The sequence below is a fragment of the Saccostrea cucullata genome, unplaced genomic scaffold (genome assembly GCF_032062105.1).
Source record: "Saccostrea cucullata isolate Sc308-1 unplaced genomic scaffold, CSIRO_AGI_Scuc_v1 ctg9469, whole genome shotgun sequence".
Lineage (NCBI taxonomy): Eukaryota > Metazoa > Mollusca > Bivalvia > Ostreida > Ostreidae > Saccostrea > Saccostrea cuccullata.
This window is the reverse complement of record NW_026932653.1, coordinates 31,786-43,050: the sequence shown is the minus strand read 5'-3', so window position 1 is coordinate 43,050 and position 11,265 is coordinate 31,786. Positions and strand designations below refer to the sequence as shown.

The window sequence follows — 11,265 nt, the reverse complement described above, 5'->3', positions numbered from 1 at the left end:
GGCTATTTTATATCAATATATTACCACCTACATCCGCTGCAGCTACTAGAAATACCATCATTTCCGTTCTTATTATCAGACAGTGGAATTATTGAATAATACAGCAGCTAGTCTAGATCCCTTGTGGGTGGGAAATGTCCTTAGATGGAAAACGGAGCCAGTTAAAACTCATCTGCCCTCTGTGCCAAAAAAACTGTTACAAATAATCAACTGCAATTGTGAAAGAGATTGTACCTCTAGGATATTTAATTGCAGCTAGCACAGAATCGACTGCATTGAGTCTTACAAATCTGTTTCATACGTGGTTATTACGTGAAAAAGACGTTAATGGTTGATCTAACAACCAACCTCTATAATAAACGTGATGACTTTAATTTTTCTATCGTCAACATCCCTTTCTTATGCAGCAATATACCTTCATCACCTGCATACGGAGTTTATATCTCTCGGTTGATTCGATTTGCACGAGCATGTTCTACGTATGAACAATTTCTAAAACGAGGACAATTATTGACAAAGAAGTCTATGAAACAAAAATATCAGCAGTCTCGTTTAAAGGCATCACTTCGTAAGTTTTATGGTCGATACAATGACCATGTCAGCAAATTCAATTTATCAATGAGTCAAATGATGACTGCCGTTTTTATCTAATTATTAGTCCATTATTGATAAACTGGAATAATGACGGATTTTCCCGTTATTTCCTGATCATGACAAGGAGCACACGACAGACGTAACCGGTCCATGGCACCTGATCCCACCTCTGATGCTTTTGAGGTCCGTGTTTTCCGTAAACTTCCACAAAAAGTGGCGATAAACAAATGATGGCATCGAAGAAAATCCCGGTATTATTTCGATAAAGGCAATTGTAAGATATTTAGAAGATTTACATGGTAGAACCTTTGGTCAAAAAAGCATAGCGGTAGCAGGAATACGTACTCTATTTATATTTTAAGTCGATTTTATTGCTCCTGTTATGGACTATCTGGGGTATATGGAGTTATCCCTTTCTCTAGTTCATTCAGTATTTGTTTTTCGTCGGGACTGTTTTGCAGGTTTTTTTCCGTGGTCTTGTAGAGATGATTTTAGCATTAATAGTTAAATTGATAACTTTTTGACGAATTTATCACATGTTTATACGCCCAACTTACGAAAGATTTGTTCCTTTGACACAGAGAATGTTTAATAATTCATCGTTAATCACACTTCCATGTCATACTTGTAGACAATGAGCTTAGTTTATATGATGTATATTGATTCCTGTATATCAAATTTCAGTTTTATGGACATTGAAAAGTATTTTCAATTAAAAAAATTATCTAAGAAGTGGAGACTCAAAATTCTTCACCGTTTCGATGCCCGCGAGGCTCAGTGGTTAGAACGTGGAGACCGGTCCTTCGGATGAGATCGTAAAGGTCCCGTGTCGCAGTAGTAGCTGTCATGGAAGGATCCCTGACTGCTCATTTACCCTGAGTGCCGAGTATAGGACAAAATTTGCTGATCTCCAACGGCAAGTGGTTGTGTCTCTATATGAGTGAAATATTTTTGAGGGGGGACTTAAACAATATACAATCAATCATTCAAAAAACTTATGAAAATGCAGATGCTTTATAATTTTTAATTTCCAAAACATTAGATCATGAAATTAATTAACAGCTATCTGATCCAGATTCGTAAAATAAAATTGTCGTAAAAATTTATAGATTTACAGTATATCAAGACACAAAGATTTTTCTTCTTCTTTTCTTTTTTTTAAAAGACCATACATTTAACGTTTTCTTTCTATCAATGGACTGCTAATTGAAAGTTATTGGTGATGGGAATAGGCTCATATTCAAAGTTTAATAAAAGTACTCAAAGGTATATTCTTTCCATCGCCAAAAAAAACTAAATATCTTTTTATAATGATCATCAACAAACTGTATTGCACTTAAAGAGGGATCCTAGGTGGAATATTCTAACATATTTGAAATATTAAAGTTTTCTTTTAAACTATCTTCTCTGAACAGTTTTTCAAATCACGGATAACCTTTCATGCTATAAATATTTTCCTCAGGTAAAATTGATTTCCGTATAGTTATTCGGCCATTTTGGACGATGAAAAACAAATAGTCGAGTATTTATGGTACAATTTAAACAAACCAATATCATGTTCGTGAAAACTAAATCATGTCCAAAAGATGTAAGTGAATGGAGAACTCGTGAAAAGAACTTTAATTGTTCTTATCCAAAAGAAGTTTATCATTGTTTATCTGACGGATACGGAAGATTGGGAGAAACATGTATCAAAGGGCTTGCAAGCTGGGTTGAGAAAGGTAAATTGTTAAAACGAAAGTATGTTAAGAAGTATTTTATGTCAATTATTTATTATTTGAAATAGGATTTGCCTGATTTGATGACGAAAATGATTAATCATAGTATGTTGTAAGATATTATAATTCAATGCGCATTATAACAGCATATTAGAAAGATTTAATTGTCAAAGACTATCGAAAACTACGGAAGCCCAATAGTGCAAACAAAAAGAATATTAAAAAGAAAAACGAAATTATTAATTAAATAAAGAAAAACGAAATTATTTAATATAGAAAAATGAAATCATTAGATACAGAAAAAAAACGAAATTATTAGATTAAAAAAAAAATTAATATATAGAAAAACGAAATTATTTAAAAGTAGAAAACGAAATTATTGAATAAAGAAAAACGAAATTATTAGAGTAGAAGTAGAAAAATGAAACTAAATTACGCAATTTATAGATGTGCATGGTATAGGGCCTGAACCCAGGAATCATCCCATAAAGCGCACGTGTTATAAAGCATCATCTAGTACAATGCAGTAACTCTTTACACCTTATATTGTTTCGATAATACAAACGTGTTGGGGTATGAAAAATTAAAAAAGAAAAGTAAATATCAAATTGACAAACGTACAAAAAAATTTATGCACATAGTCAAACATTTGCATCATAAACTGTTCAATTTTGTTTACGGGAATTTGTTAAATTGCTGTCTCATATCCCATCAACATCGTTGTTACAACCTGTAAGCCTGGACGTAATGAGGATGGCTGTTTTCTGCTTGCATAAAATTAATGACATTCCAATAGAATAGAGCTCATGAACTGCAAGAGGGTCAACACCTTGTGTATCGTATTACTGAATTCCCCTCAACTTTACCCAGCGTCTATCTGTGTACCCATAAATCTTAGATTGTTGAAACTATAAAGAGAAAAAATGGTTTGATTACTTTGTGGGATTTGTTTTGTGCAGGTGTGTGCATTGTTTGTTCACAAATATCACCGACTTATAAATACACAGACTGAGAGTTTGTCATTTAGAATATGTGAGAACAAGTACTATAGTAGTCAGTACCACTGACTTATAAATATTACAGATTGAGAGTTTGACCTTAATAATATGTGAGAACAAGTACTAGTAGCCAGTACGTCACTTCTCATTATGCTTTGATTAAAAGACCAAGAAATCAGAAGTGTTTTGCTTTATTTCATTTTATCATTAAAGCTGTTTAGGTCAACATCTCACCGAATTACTGACCAAATTATCAGACCGGTCAAAGTTCACATTAATCCTATTAAATTATTGTAAGATAAAAGCATAAATCTAAGCATATTAGATACCAAAGGTTTAATTCTCCCCCATCCATGAATTGTAATGGTTATGTTTTTCGATATGGGAATAGGTGAGTGTGAAGGCAAACATCACACTTGTTTATTGTCGAAACAAGATCAGGTGTATCAGACGCGTGCTCTAATGATTTATGGGTTCAGGCCCTTATTATGCACATATGAATTCCGTATCCTAGTTTCAGTTTTCTATTTTTAATAATTTCGTTTTCCTTTATTTAATAATTTCGGTTTCTATCTTCAATGATTTCGCTTTTCTTTATTTAATAATTTTGTTTTTCTATATTTATTTTTGGTTTGCACTTTTGGGCTTCCGTAGAAAACTGTTCGAACCGGATATAATCACCACATGATTAACGAATCGTTAAAAGTTTTACCTAGATTAACACCATTTACCATTCAGTCTTTCATACTACAGAAGTGAAACTAAGAATTTATTTAGAAAAGTTTGTATTTGTTTTATCTCTTCAAAGCAGGTAACATTGTTTATGTTCGTAGGGCTAATTATTTGAATTTTAGAGGACTTAGATTTAATTTCTCAAGTGGTAATCCAACTTACATATATAAATCTATTGCTAATGGAGTAGTTCTTCATAAGTATCAGTATATGCCAGTTCTATTTTTTTTAATATTCCTAACAATCATGAACAATAATAAGGCCATCATAAAAAAATGTTTGATGTACTCCGACCCACATTTTTCAAGGTTGGTAGGTAGGTAGGACATTTTTGTTTTTGCTTTACAAAATTGGGCAAAATGATACCTGTCATATAAATTACAGACTGAGAAATTAACTGATGTTTTCATTACACACTGGATAGATATATTGATTCAAAATTTATTGCTAAAACTTTTCAATTAAAAAGCATCCTAGAGAAATAATAAGTACTATGGAAACTGAAGAAAAAAAATCAAAAATCAAAATGCTGAAAAAATGATTGGAAAGTAGCAATTTTGACGGGTCGATCGGAGTTTTTTATTGTTGGCCTTCCCACACCTATACTGGAACACAAAACTCCATAAAATCCTTTCAATCATATGAAGGAACAAAACGGGTTTCGGAAAGTGTTCTACCAAACCTTTTTCTTTGCTGCGCACTAGCAGTAGAGGTGAAAATTCAGGAGTGCTATACAACATAAATTTGATAAGTCGTGTAATTCAGATGTGAATATTCTAAAAACTCCAAGGAACTTTTAAAAAAAATGGAGAAAAAACAATATTTACCAAAATACATAAAATCACATGCACGACATTTCGTCACTTTATAAAACCATTACCCACGATAGATTGAAGTTCGGGCTCTATGATATCAAAGACAGCTTCTTTTTATCATTAAAATCGAACTCATAAATATCTTTAATTTGTCATTAGCCATATGAATTAAGTTTATATCAAAATGATACTTGAGCTTCTGATTGAAAATGTCTACGTAGTTTTAAGAAAACAGGTATTACAACAGTCTGCTGGTTTTCCCATGGGAACCAATTGCGCAACCCTGCAAGCAGACCAATGTTTGGTCGAATTACATAAAGTAAAATCTAAAAAAAAAAATGACAACATGAGAATAAAAAGAACTACTTGCAGTGATTTTCTACTCAATCGGCATTAGATGTACCTGTATCGACGGATTAACAATAATAACTTACATTTAACGTCGATCGGACATATCTCAGCCAACTTCAAATATAAGACACAAGAGAGTCTGGTACATCTGCTTCATATTTGGATATTTTAGTTAGACTGTATTAACCGTTGTCCCGTGTCGCAGTGGGTATTGGTACGAGAATATCCCTCACTGATCAATGGCACTGAGTGCCAAGCATGCGTTAAATATTGTAGCGCATCGTCAACAAGTGGCGACGTCTCAATGTGAGTGAAAAATTCTCGAGAAGGACGTTAACCAACACACAAACAAACGAATAAAACAAAAAATACTGATTTGAAATTCTAGGGAAAGACAATTCCTTGACAACGGGCGAAACAGAGGTATCTCTGCACAAACCTCAATATCATTTTAGACAGAGATCAGACTTAAGTCAGTATTTTGAATTTTTTTTACATCTTAGTTTCATTTAACACACGTGGATAAAATCTTACTGATTTTTAAAATAAATAAATAATTCATAAAGATTTTGAAAATTTTGTTTCGTTGTCAAAATTATTTAAATATCATATTGATTTCAAACTTTGACTATAGTTTGTTCTTAGTTTCTGGTCTTGAGGCTTAGTTCCTAAACGCTACTTCAACTAGTCCAATTAGCCTGTATATGGGCTATAGCACTAAAGGGAATATGAAATATTCCTACATTTAAAATAATTAGGAATGATGATATTTGTGTTTTTCTCCTACCTTTATTTTCTCGAGTGAAAAAGATAAACTTCTTGTTGCTGGTGAAAAATGCAAGAAAAAGACAACCTGTTACATGTAGGAGATATTTAAGTGCAAAATACGGTGTGTGTTGAGTTTGGATGAGTAAAGGAGGGTGTGTGTGTCTGTGCGAATGGGTGCATTTGAGGATGGACGTGTGTGTGTTTGTTTAATTTGGGTGTTATGTCCTGTTCGAAACGGAAGTGACGTAATTTGCAACAGGATGGACGTTGCATTTCCCCTTGATTTATAGATATGGTTTTTGCGAGGGTAGGATCTGGTTTGAGGTTGTTAGCTATTAAATGAATCTCTGATATTCTAATTTTTAGGTTATACATTTGTTTTGTTTAATTTAAACTGTGGTTGAAAATATAGACGAAAAATCACTGAACATATTGAAAAAGTGTATATACGTTACGCCACGATGCCATAGAAACTAGTATGACGTATAGATCTATTTGTCAGACGCGTTCATGAAAGCATCTTATTCCATTTAAAGACTCGAATCTCTTCATTCATTAAACGCTGGTAACTGTTTGTAATTACAAAATAAATGAATACTGTGTCATTTGTATTTTATTTACGTGTGTTACAGCTCATGGTTTATTCTCTAAGTCATAATAAATGCTTTATTGTCCCAATAAACAAAGTAACTTTAAAGTCACGTAAACAATAAAATTGCGCTGTTCTTTTTTGCTAGATTACTGTCCAGAGTACAATATGGACACCAATAATGTGAACACTGTTCCCTGTCATGGGACAACTGACTGTCCAAGTAAAGCATTCAAATCCAATGAGGTTTATGAATGTAAGTAACAAGTCAATAAGCATTTATTACATTCATCTACCTAATAAAACTGTTGAACACACATTTTTTTATTCCAGTGCTCATTGGAATAGTTAATTAATACTGAAAAACCTTTCAATAAAAAAATCCAATCGGACAATGTTGTTTTTTTTTCAAATATAAATAAATACATGTATATACTGTTTGAATTCAACATTTTGTAAAAAGGTAAGAGGAAATACTCTTTGAATGACTTACCTTCCCCATTCATTATATTAATTTTATCATTATATTATTGTTGAATTTTAGATCCAGTTTGTGTACAGGAAGGGTATGTATAGTAAGGAAAAGAGAATTGACTCACGAAAATGATAGAAAAAATATTAGTAAAAACCAATTTTTTCGAATGGATGAACGGCTCTACATGAAAAAAAAATATTTTGCTGTGGTCTGCATAACGGCATTATTTGAATTGAGGACATTTCATGATATAACAATTTATTTACATTCATAAAACGTATGTATGTTATTTCAATTGATTCAATTATCCCTAATACTATAATAGAAACTACGGAATATATGACACTTCTTCCATAATGGGATGTTTACCTGGAGAAATACATTAGTGATAATAACTTAATTTCAATAAAAACATGACTTAGACATTTTGTTATCATATAAAGTATTTATTTCTCGTCATCAATTATGTCGAAAACTTGATTTATTAAAGCAATAAGTTTGTTATCTATTTCAACTTGCGTTGTCAAAAACTTTTAGGCTAATACTTTAACGTTACGTGGTCTAGGAATTTCAATACAAGCAAAGGGTCCACAGTTATTTTGAGGGGTCGACAGGGGATTTGTACCCCTCCATTGCACCTGATTCAACATCTGCTGAAAGCAGAGAACCGAAACTTAAGTTTAATGGCATTTTAGCATTGTTACTAATCGTTAAGTTATATTCATTTTCTTCAATCATAGTTTGTTCAATATATGTATATTATTTAAGTGTTTAGTGAAAACAATTTCTAAAGAGACATCAATTAAATTTTAATGATGTTACATAACTAGGAAAAACTAACTACATAAGAAAACAAGCAGCGTATCATTTATATACTAGGTCTATCTTCAGCCTTCAGCTTTAGTAGTCCTTTCTATGGCATTTTTCTGCAGAAAAAAATGCTTGTAAAATTTATGTATCTATGATTTTTTTTTAGCAAATATCAAAATTTATCAACAAAGTCAAATTTACTCTCCTGAAAAAAAATAACAAAATTTTACAGTATTCAATCTCGAAGTCCATAAAACAGTACAAAATAGGAGGAGAACAAACACGGACTTCAGAGGTAGGATCAGGTGCCATGGAGGAGTGAGGATCCCCTGCTGACCGGTCACTAATATCGCCGTGTTCTTCTTGTCATTATTATCTAATTGTTTAATTAAGAATTCATGCATTTCTAGATATATAAATACAACAAATATTCAAAGAACAATAAGCTATGAAATCAAATTGATTAGAAATAATTGAGCAAAGTACAGAAATTTTCTGCAATTTTTAAAATTTAATTAGTTTTGATTTTGTTGCCTGTCGTTGAATTTTGTAAATGCTGAATTATAATAAATGAGTTTAAAGTCTTGTTTCTTTTTTGCTCTTCTTGCTCTTCTTTTCCATGCAAGCATGACATTTGTAGCAAAATCATCCCCATGTAATTATGTTTATATTCTCATATATGTTTTATGTAAGTTATCATGTTTTAATTTAAAGTTTGCATTAATATTTACGTCGGTTATAGGGCTGTAAATGCATGATTCTATATGTACAATAATCGAGCTCTAACTGTTATAATGGATGGAATGCAGGAACTAGTAGATAAGTTCCGAATAACATACATGTACATGTATATTTATGCTGTATTAAAATGAAATTTGTTTCATGATTAATTACAAATTATCGAGGATGATATAGAAATCAAATCAACCATATACACTATCAAGTTTTTCCTTTTTTCTTCCTTGCTTAAGTACAACTCTAATGAATGGCGGACCCTCATCCCTGTCGAAGGATGTCATTGCACTTAGCGTGGCTGCGGGAGTATTTGTCCTTTTAGTTGTCCTCAGTGTGATGGCTCTTTTGTGTTACAGAAAGAGAAGATCACGTGAGTAGAAGTTTGAGCATTTTTTGATTGCAAAAGGATAAAAGATAACAAACTAACATAAAATTTATTAAATGCTTCAAAATATAAATAAATACCAAAAGATAGAGAACGATATAATGTAATATAATGATTTATCAGATATGCAAATGTTTTTTAAGGTTCATCGTGAAACTAATATTTTCCTGAATTTGAACATTATTCCTCGTTAACATTATTTGAATACTAAACACTCAATGAATATTATATTCACACAAAGGATCTTTTATTTCAAAAGGTATTTATAATTGAAAACGAATATTAATGATTTTTCAGATGATTGAAATTATATCTAGAAGGTTTTTCTTTGTAGAGGAAACCCGAAATAGAAAAGAAGAAAAAATCCATTTACTATCTGCAGGTATAATTTTGTAAAATTTCTTGAATTGATGAAGCCAAATCTCACAATTTTCTCCAATTAAAATAACATTTATATTTGCCAGATATACCACCGTTCTACAAAACTTCAATTTTCCATAAAGCAAATGCTTTTCTCAAAGATGGTGGGAAAATTCTGTGTTTGATTGGAGAATGGGGTTCTGGGAAATCGACAACAGCCAAAGAAGTTTATATGTCCATTACTGGTAGAACACCTGCTGTAATAGAGGACATACTGAAGTTTGATGTGAGTACATGTCAGGACTCTATCATCGTCGAGGAAGCTTTACCAAGAGAAAGCATTTCTGAAATAGAAACGAGCGATATTGTAGAAAAGATGATCTCTTTATGTTAACAAATACAGACATCTAAAAATATATTTCTAATCATCACTTCAACCGAGGAAGCCTGGGGAAAACTTAAAGAGAAAATCAAGGATTGCAATGATTTATGTTGTATTGATATAAATTGGAAGAGTTTGACAGACGCAGACCGGATTCAAATCCTTCACACCATCTTCGAATATTACAATCCAAATACACCATTTTCTAATGTAGAAAAAGCTGCTTCAAAGATGCAGACTGAATCATTTGGTTTCCCAGAAATTTGCACATTGTTATCAAGATGTAGAGAATTTCAAAATAGTCCTATTATGTTTCTAAATAGACCATTGCGTTATTTAAGTTCATATTTAGAGAAAATGTGTCAATCTCCTGAGGGAAAAGAAAAGTTTGCAATACTGGTATATATGAGTGTAAATGATATGAAAGTAGATATTAATGAATTGAACGAGAAGCTTAGGAAAATATTTAGAACGTGTGGTCTCAATGCAGACAAAAATGTGCCGTTAGAAACGATTATACCAAAGGAATTCGTTTTACAGGTAGAGTCGTCAGTTTATGTGTTACAACATGAAATTATAAAAAGAATAACTCTGATAACATTTGGAAAGTTTTACTTCTCAGATTTACTTAGGTTTTCTTCGAAAAAAGATTTGGTAGGCTGGATTAAAAAGAAACATTTCTTTACATCATTGGTGGAAGGTACACAACAAGCGTCGAATATAAAACCAGTTCTTGAAATTGATGAGGAACAATGGATTGAATATCTGGAGAAAATGGAGAGTACATCTACTACACCAAGATGTGAGAAAAGTGATAAAACAAATGACAAACATGATATTGACCTCTAAAACATTTATATAGTTTGTAATGCAGATTATTCATTTGTTAGTTAACACTACTCATGTTGAGAAATGAAACAATCTACAGATCTGATTGATTGTATGTTGTTTTACGTTCCATTTGAGAATTTGTCACTTATATAGACACATAACAATAAACCGTTGAAAGGGGTCACATTTAGACTTATTCTTGGCACTCAGGGTCTTTGAGCAGTTAGGAATCTGTTTGGTGCCAAGGACTGTCGTGAGTCGTGACGTGGAACCTGAGTTTTTTAAAGTCTCAACCAAAGGACCCGCAACTTTCACTTCAAAGTGCCTAGCAGTGACGGAACAGTTGTTATTAAAAATTAAAATGTCTTAGTGCAAAAAAGGTCAAATACATGAGCATGCGGAATAATTTGGAAATATCTTTCTTGTCACATATTTAAATGTGTCTCTTTAAGATGAAATAAGACTGTATTAGATTCCATAATTTATTTGAACAAAAAATATTGGAAGAAAAACTATTGGATTATGTGTGCGACGTATTTACAGTGTAAAAAGATCAAACTAAATGCTCTGTAACGACAGAAGACGCGCATTTACCCCCATTTTTTTTTTTGATTTTTAATAAAGCGATATGTATAAATTTTAAAATTATACTTGATAAGAAATTCTCATTGCTTTTGATAGCAGAATCCAGCCTCCTTAAACAATATTAGTGAAACAAGCAA

At 31.9% G+C, this 11,265-nt stretch overlaps 1 protein-coding gene across 1 annotated transcript; it reads left to right on the top strand.

The window, feature by feature from the left end:
* Positions 1 to 2,093: 2,093 nt before the first annotated feature.
* LOC134235726 (uncharacterized) lies at positions 2,094 to 9,764 on the top strand. The gene is made up of 6 exons (XM_062717874.1): positions 2,094 to 2,315; positions 6,714 to 6,821; positions 7,110 to 7,131; positions 8,822 to 8,955; positions 9,305 to 9,352; positions 9,435 to 9,764. The coding sequence occupies exons 1-6, from the start codon at positions 2,123 to 2,125 to the stop codon at positions 9,722 to 9,724; spliced, it is 795 nt and encodes a 264-aa protein (XP_062573858.1). The 5' UTR covers positions 2,094 to 2,122; the 3' UTR covers positions 9,725 to 9,764.
* The last annotated feature ends 1,501 nt before the right edge of the window (positions 9,765 to 11,265 follow it).